The sequence below is a fragment of the Myotis brandtii genome, unplaced genomic scaffold, assembly GCF_000412655.1.
Source record: "Myotis brandtii unplaced genomic scaffold, ASM41265v1 scaffold17, whole genome shotgun sequence".
In the NCBI taxonomy this organism is placed as follows: domain Eukaryota; kingdom Metazoa; phylum Chordata; class Mammalia; order Chiroptera; family Vespertilionidae; genus Myotis; species Myotis brandtii.
This window is the reverse complement of record NW_005356259.1, coordinates 1,025,667-1,034,337: the sequence shown is the minus strand read 5'-3', so window position 1 is coordinate 1,034,337 and position 8,671 is coordinate 1,025,667. Positions and strand designations below refer to the sequence as shown.

Sequence of the window (8,671 nt, the reverse complement as noted above, 5' to 3'; positions counted from 1 at the left end):
TCCCCCCCCCCCCCCCCCCAGTGTCTATCTGGGTGTGTGGGCGACTCCGCATGCCAACTTTGCCATGGAGCCCTCGTTTGAAAAGGGGCCCCATGGTTCTCACATCAGCCATTGCCCTTAGGGGTCCCCTCGCTGCAGAGTCGCTGGTCTGGCTGGCTCAGTCATCTGTCTTCACAGGCCTCCTTCCCAGGCTTTTGCCTAGGGGCCCATAGCGGTTGGGGCTCTTTTGATCTCTCCGAACAAAGCCCACAAAGTGTTCATGCACATGTCCCCTTTCCCCATAGTCAAGCTGGATGGCCATTAGGAAAATCCCCAAGTGTAAAACACCAAAGAGCCTGTCCCCTCTCCCTGAGAGGCAGGAGCATCCAGACCCCAGACACTCCTTCCATTCTTTCCTAAGGAACAGCTCCTCACCACCCCGCTCAGCGACTGACAGTGTGACTTCTTGTTATAGCAGCAAACCACACACAAAAGAGAGAACAAATCAAAACCAAACCAGATCTGATTCTTGGTTCTGTAGGTTCTTCCCCTGCACCCCTCCCACACACAAACACCTTTTCCAGTTCCTTTCCTTTCCAGTGAATACAGGAGTAGGGATAAAAGAGAAGAGGCAGTAGGAGAGGGGCCACCATTCTGTTGAAAAGGACACAGTTTCCCTCACTGGATGGGTGTTGGAGCAAGGAAGAAAATGGCACAGGGCGAGGGAGTATAAGTTAAATTGATTAATTCCACCATTTTTGAGCACCAGCTATGCATCTGGCACCGTGTTGCCTGTGAAGTAACTGGGATACAAAGAAGCATAAGCGCTCCTCTGGCCTGGAGAAGCTGGCTGAGGCTGCCTGGAGACAGTGTGAGAGAACTGCGGGGTGCGGGGTGGGAGCCCTGTGCCTGCTAGCACAGTGGCCCACAAAGGAGACCCGGAGAGAGCTCACTGCCACTCCTCCTGAAGGTCCATGCCATCAGCATGGCTGCTTTGCTGTGAGTGTGGGCCTGGCCCTGCGTGCTCTCTTCCTCCAGGGGACCTGTGGTGTAGGGGTGCTTGAATGGTGGAATCTGGGTGCCGTGTCCTAGGGTTTGGGTCCCTGAAGCCCATAGTTCCTGTAACTGCATAAACATGGACAGAGATATGAAGGCGACCCCCGAGATATAAAGGGGTTCACGTTCACTGGCCAGCCCCCAATGCCCACGGAACTGCTAAGGAGACTTAACTGAACACGCACAGCAGCACTTCTGGTTCTCGTCCTAAGCCTTTATAGATTATGTAACGGTCTGTAGGCTGTGAGCAATCCATCTGTAGGAAATGTGTTCCAGGTTCTAAGTCAATGGATGTGTGGAACACAACTCCTTTATTAGCAAATTAGACACTTGCAGTAGCGTTAGCTAGATTTCAGGGAAGTCCCTTTCAATACTTGAAGCACCAGCTTGAGCCACTCGCTGCTGGGCCAGACATGCCATGGGAGAAGGCTTCCCAGGTCTTTCGTGTGGAGCTGGGGGGGTGCCTGCCCCAAAGATTCCAGCCTTACCTTTGAGCTGCCCCATTCACCCCACTGGGCTGAGACCCCGGTAGAACCAGGAGGACTCAGGGTGTCAGAAGTCAGGAACAAGAGGGCAAGGGGCTTTAGGGCCCATTCAGCCTCTGTGTGATTCTGGCCCAGCCGGGTCCTTGGTGCTGGGACCACGTGTTTTCAGAAGGAGATGGCAGTTGGGCCAATGGACAACAGAACATCATAATGGCAAAAACAGCTTCAGGACGGGACCCAGAAGCTGTAACTACCGGAGAAAAACCCCACAACAAATTCCATACTATGGCCCTTATCCCTGGACCAGGGCGGGGAAGGAAGCAGAGACTCACCTTAACTTGGTGAAAACAGGGCAACGTGAAGAACACTGTGTAGTCAGGCTGAAAATTAAATAGATGTGAGTGTTTCTTTAATTCAAAGGTTTAATTGTTCTGACGGTTTCCATAACTTAATCTGAGCCATCACTTCAGCTTTAATTATGAATAATGAAATGGATTATTTGCAGTAACTAATATGACAGGGAAAACTGAGAGGTGAGAAATTGGTAACTTGGCAACTGGGTATTCATCTTCTTTTCAGTCCATGTTTATTTAGTATCTACTGCGTTTCAGCCTTTGCCACGGTCCTATAGATGTGCTATTCGGGGGGAAAAATAGTATCATATAGGCCATACTACGGGCCAATTTCTTTCACTTCATTATCTCATGTCCTGCTCTAAATAATACTCTATGCAGGTATTACTGCTCTGATTTATAGAAGCACAACTGAGACTCTGAAAGGTTAGGTCACAGCGCAAAACCTATGCTTTTGCCACCTAACCTGTCTCACACCAAAACCTACAGACTGACACTCTGAATCTTACTTCCTGCTTCATGCAGGTAAAGTCAGCTTTTCGTAGGGTAAGGGTTGCTTTGTATTTGAAGCAGGCAAGACAGTGATTAAAATGTACTTTTGGGAAATTAGCCTGACAGTTGTCTGTGGAATGCATCCGATGCTACTGAGATGGACCTTAGCCAAAATGGTGGCAGCAAGACTGGGAAAGGGGCTGTAGGAGGCACCCTGGAGGCTAGAAGGGGCCTGCTAAGGCTTTGGATGTGGTGGGCAGGGAAGAAAGACAGCCTTGCTGCCCTGAGTTTGGGAAGCAGGGGACACAAAGTTCCAGCTTGGCCACTGACTAGTGGCTTAACCTGGGGCCAGTCACTCAACCTCTCTGAGCCTTGCTTTCTGTGTGCCCAGAAAGCGCTATAACCAGCTAACTTAACAGTCTCAATTCAGGGGCACATAAACTGAAATGGTTTTGTGTTTTCAACCCGCCTCTGTTGACTCTCCCTTAATATCTTGCTTCCCGGTCATTTTCAGTTATTCATGGTCCACCACCGTTTTTAAGGCTTCTATTTCAAACTTGTCCTAAATCTCATTTCCTGCCATCTCCCTGCTACTGGCTGCTGCAGCAGGGGGAGCTGGGACTGACAGTTTGGAGCCTGGGCTAGTGGTGAGGTCTGGCTCCAAGAGGCTCCCTCCCTCTTTGCCCTGGGGAAGGTTGAGGAGGAGGGAGAGGAAACGTGGTAGTGTCCCCTTTTGCTGGCTTACATGGCTGGCTCTCACCATGACTGTGGCAGCTACTGGCTCATACTGACTAACTGGCCAGCAGGGACCAAATGCGGGTTTGCTTGTGGGGCACACGTGGTCTTCAGAGCTCCTGTAGGGACTCCTGCTGCTCATGCTCCTGGTGGGAGGATCTGGCTCAATGCCCCCTACCCTCCTCCTGCCACTAGCCTCGAGCTTCTGGGCTTCCCTCCCCCAGCGGGCAGTTCTTGAGTGAAAGGAAGAGGAGAGATGGTCCAAGTCTGACTTCCTTCCACTGTACCCACGGCTATTGTTACTGCACCATGTCAAGGGCGCAGGCTGCTCCATGGCCATCGCCCTCTTTGCTGCCATTGCTCCTTCTCTGAGTGGAGGCTGGACTCCAGCCCAGCTGTGTTTCACACACCAGACCTGTAGCTGGCATGGGCTGCATGGGACATGAAAGCACCATATAGGGCAGACCTGCCTCGGAGGGGTGGGCACATCACTCCCTGCTGGGCAGAAGCCTCGCACGACTCCAATAATCTTCCTCCACAGACTGCTTTGAGGGCTAGAGTGGCAGTGGTGGTGATGGGAGTCGAAGGGCCGTGTTTATCGCCGCCTTGAAGAGGGGTCTAGTCCCAATTCCGAATCCAATTCATCAATTTGGTCAGCAGAAAAATTCCCACTTCCCCACCCTACCTCTGAGAAGGACAGAGTGCCTGGCTATTGAGACCATCGTGGGTGACTGCGCTCATGTCTGGCTTTTACTGTCATCTCAGTGTCTCTTCGTTTTCTTTGCTCTTTGACTTCCCTATTTGGGGTTCTCTATCCGCACAGTAGGTGTGGAATTTTGAGATGGACTCTGAGCTCACCAGGATGGGTTGGTTGGCCCCTTGGGTACCATGCAGTCACAGAAGCAGGTAATCAAAGAACAAACATTCCTGCGGTGTTTAGAGTCTCCCTTAGTTACCATCAGGCCTCTGTTTGATTTCTTGCATAGCAACAAAACGGGGAGGGGAAGATGAGCAGCATCTGGAATGCACTTTGATATAAGGTGGGATTCCGCTCCTGGGTGATTTGCTGGAAGTGTGCACAGAGGTGAACTATCAAGTATGCAGGAAGCAGTCTTCCTTCTGGTTCTCCTGGGGACCATGTCAGGTAGGAACTCATTTTGCCACCTGTTTGCTCTACTCAGTTTACAGGATATCATTGTATGATAAAGTCCTGAAAAAGGAAATTGCCTCTGGGAGGCCTAGATTAACTGAGGGCTTATCTGCACTGATGAATGAAATGATGTAGCAACAGGAGCCGCAGGAGGTAGGGGTAACCCAGAGAACAGGGTGCCTATAGAAGCCACAATCTAGTCCATGTCTGTAGAGAATTCACTTTCCCTCTGGTGTTAACTGGCCTGAGCTAGAAGTCCTTCCAAGATCCAAAGTTGGGAAAATAAATTTCATAGCATAGTGTTGTAGAAGAGGAATTTTTTTTTCTACTCTTCTAGATTGTTTTAGCTGGTCTATTAATTGAATTGACATAAGACAGATTAACAATAGAAAAACAAGTTTAATTATGTACATATGGAGGCCCTATAAGAATATGAGACCTAAGGTAGCCAGGCAATTGAGCCTCACAGAGAGGACATTGAGCTCCGGGCCCTGCTGAGCTCCCCCCTCCCCGGCCCACCACACCTGGCCCATATGCTTTGTAGTTATCTTTGGTGATAGCTCTCTTCCTAGACCAGGCCCTCTATCCAAACTCTTTCAGAAAGTTAAGGGGAAAGTTTTTATTATTTATTTATTTATTTATTTTAAAAAGCTATTCCTGAATCTTTTGGGTCTTCATGCCTTTGGCTCAAAATAGTCCCCATGTCAAAGTGGCATAATCTAGGAAAATGTGTGCTGAACCCCTTCAGTGTATATGTCAAGTTAGTCTTTGTGGAGATTCTGGCCTTTCTCTGGAGACTTTTGGGGGCAACTTGAACTTAGCAAATCCTGTCGAAAAATTGAGGTACAAGGAGGTATTGTCTTACTCTTGGGTAGAGAAAATGCCTTCTGGTTGAAGAGCCAAAGATTCTCGAGCATCTTCTTCCTTATTCAAGAGCTTCAAGAATCTTAGGAGATCTTTTTAATGTTGTCAGCTCAGATTATTGAAACTGAGCTTTTTATTTATTTATTTTTCTTTTCTTTTTTATTGAAAGAATTCAATCTTTCTTATTGATTTTGAGAGAGAGAGAGAGAGAGAGAGAGAGAGAGAGAGAGAGAGAAATACTGATGCATTGATGTGTGAGAGAAACATAGCTTGGTTGCCTCTTGTACATGACCCGATCAGGGATGGAAAGCACAACCTGGGCATGTGCCCTGATCAGGAATCAAACCTGCCACCTTTTGGTGTACAGGATGATGCTCCACCCAACTGAGTCACACCTGTCAGGGCAGAAATTGAGCTTTTTAAATTAAATCTTATTTTTTGATAGGTAGCATACCCATAATGTATAGAATTCAATCATGTTAAATTTGCAGGTTAATTTAGAGATAATTTACATCTTTGATGAGTTACTTTAGTAAAACACTTAGAGGAGTGACTGGTACATAGTAAATGCTTAGTAAATGCTAGTCATTATTCTGTACTAGAGGCCTGGTGCATGAAATTCGTGCACTCAGGGGGATCCTTCAGCCCGGCCTGGGCCCTCTTGCAGTCTGGGAGCCATTGGGAGATGTCCGACTGACTGCTTAGGCCTGCAGCAGTCAGTCGGACATCCTTAGTGCTGCTGCAGAGGTGGGAGAGGCTCCCGCCACTGCTGCTGTGCTCACCAGGAAGCAGCTCCTGCATTGAGCATCTGCCCCCTGGAGGTCAGTGCACATCATAGCGACCAGTTGTTCGGCTGTTAAGTCAATTTGCATATTAGCCTTTTATGCCTGCAGGATCGGGCCAAAACTGGCTGTCCGACATCCCCCGAGGGGTCCCGGATTGTGAGAGGGCGCAGGCCAGGCCAAGGGACCCCATGTCAAGCTAATATTCCTGCACAATTGCTTAGGTTGCTCCAAAGACAACCTCTTACAGAGAACATCACCCAAATCTAACAACAGAGTTGAGGGGCCAATTTCACACCAGGCCCCAGCACCATCTTGCTGCTTTGTTGCCTGGTCACAGAAAAACTATGATGCATCACATGTGCACAGTCACCTGACAAGTGTGGAGTGACGACACGGTAGTAAGTATGTGCAGTCTGTTATCTACAAGACCCAGATGCAGCGAGGGCCCACCGCGGCCGCTTACTGAGTGTAACACCTCCTGAGGCCGCAACACCTATGTTGTGTGTAGAGTGGACGGGATCAAGCAGTAAAGTAGCCAGCATAATGCCTGGTGAGTAGGTCTTTCATAAATGCAAGTGGTTACTTGTTTCAGCAAAGCTATCACTCACCACGCCATTCTTGAGAAAAACCTTAGTGAGTTAAATCTGAGCAGAGGGGTCCTTTTTTCTTGGCTGGAGGGGCACACGTCCCTGGTGTGGGTGGGAGGGGCCAAGAGAAGGTGGGAAATTGTGGAGACAAATTGCCAACCCTTCATTTTGCTTATGACTGTCCTTGTCCCACTGAACAGTGGGGAAACACGTTCATGAACAGCTCAAGGGGGGCTCTGCTGACTTTTTTATTGTGGGAAAAGAGGGCATGAGGAAATTATGGCTAAAAAAAACCCAAGCACCAAAGCAACTGATTATTTTGCTCATCTTGAAAAACTATTTTTGGAAACATTTTGCCTCTAAATACTCCAGTATACTGTTTTGTTTCGGGTTTTTATCACAAGAATGGTATAATACAAAAGTCAATTTTAATAGATTTTAAAAAAATCTATTCGTATTCACATCACCTTAAGCCTCAGCTGTTTTGATTTATCTGAGTCCTTGCACAGTCCTTGTCCATAAACCTGGATAATTCTGTGAGTAAAAATAACTTAGCATAATGCATTTTAGTCTCCAATCTAAATAAGATGATTTTAGATTTATAACAGCTTGTATCAATGAATGTATTTATATTTCAATTTTTCCTACATTTCCATTATTTCTTTGCATCCCCTCCCCCAAATTTGAAATAAATGCATTCTTTTTTAATAAAACCAACATTTTCCATGTCCTGTTTGTTTCTAGAAATTTTACACCTACAATTTCTAAAATTCCAGAAATAAACAATTCATAAGTTTTTTTTTTTTTAAATATATTTTATTGATTTTTTACAGAGAGGAAGGGAGAGAGATAGAGAGTCAGAAACATCGATGAGAGAGAAACATCAATCAGCTGCCTCCTGCACATCCCCCACTGGGGATGTGCCCACAACCAAGGTACATGCCCTTGACCGGAATCGAACCCGGGACCCTTCAGTCCGCAGGCCGACGCTCCATCCACTGAGCCAAACCGGTTTCGGCAACAATTCATAAGTTTTAAATTGCTTGCTGTTCTGAGTAGCATGATGAACTCTCTTATCCGACATCATCCTGCTTGGCCCCACCCAGGACTTGAATTATTCCTTTGTCCATCATCTTCAAGCTGTAGACACCTCCCTCCCATCCCCATCCCATTAGTCACTCACTAGCTAACTCTTGGAGTACTGCAGTGCTTGTGTTCAATTAACCCTTACTTCATAATGGGCACAAGAGTAGTGATGCTGGCAATTTGAATCTGCCAAAGAGAAGTCATAAAGTGCTTTCTTTAAGTGAAAATGTGAGTACAGTATAATAAGATAATTTAGGAGATAAATTACATTTGCATAACTTTTATTACAGTACTAGAGGCCCGATGCACAAAATTCTTGCAAGAGTAGAACTTCCTTCCCCCAGCTGCCAGCACCAGCAGGCACCTGGGACCCGGGCTACCCTCGCAGCCCCGGCTTCGTCCGGAAGGTCATTTAGAAGGACGTCTGGTCTAATCAGAATATTATGCTTTTATTATTATAGATATTATTATAATTGTTCTATTTTATTCTTAGTTATTGTTGGTAATCTCGTGCTGTGCCTAATTTATAAATTAAACTTTATCATAGACTATCTATGGTTTCAGGTATCCATTGGGGGTTGTGGACATTATCCCTGTGAATAGGGAGGATACTGTATTCACTGTATGTCCTTTAGCTCAGTTGCCTCATCTGTAAAATAACGACATTAATACCTATCTGAGAGGATGGTTTTGAGGAGTAAATGAGAAAAAGGATTTTACATTATGAGCCTCTTTGGAACATTGGACAAATGATAATTTTATGATTTTCCTAGTATTGCTATAACAAATTACCACAAATTGGATGGCTTAAAATAACAGAAATTTATTATCTCACAGTTTGGGAGATCAGAAGTCTGAACTAAAGGTGTTGGCAGGGTTGGCTCTGTCTAGGGCAGTGATGGTGAACCTATGACACGCGTGTCAGAGGTGACACGTGAACTCATTTTTTTGGTTGATTTTTCTTTGTTAAATGGCATTTAAATATATAAAATAAATATCAAAAATATAAGTCTTTGTTTTACTATGGTTGCAAATATCAAAAAATTTCTATATGTGACACGGCACCAGAGTTAAGTTAGGGTTTTCCAAAATGCTGACA

At 46.2% G+C, this 8,671-nt stretch overlaps 1 protein-coding gene across 2 annotated transcripts in view; it reads left to right on the top strand.

The window, feature by feature from the left end:
* Nucleotides 1-8,671, top strand: part of CDHR3 (cadherin-related family member 3) — a 120,073-nt gene that overhangs the window by 40,859 nt on the left and 70,543 nt on the right. The window contains exon 1 of one of the 2 annotated variants that reach the window (XM_005862874.2): nt 38-4,244. The exons of the other annotated variant lie outside the window; for it this stretch is intronic. Coding sequence (XP_005862936.1) covers nt 4,199-4,244 — 46 coding nt within the window. The 5' untranslated portion in view covers nt 38-4,198. Of the gene's footprint in view, nt 1-37; nt 4,245-8,671 lie in introns of those variants that run through there. 2 annotated transcript variants of the gene reach the window in all.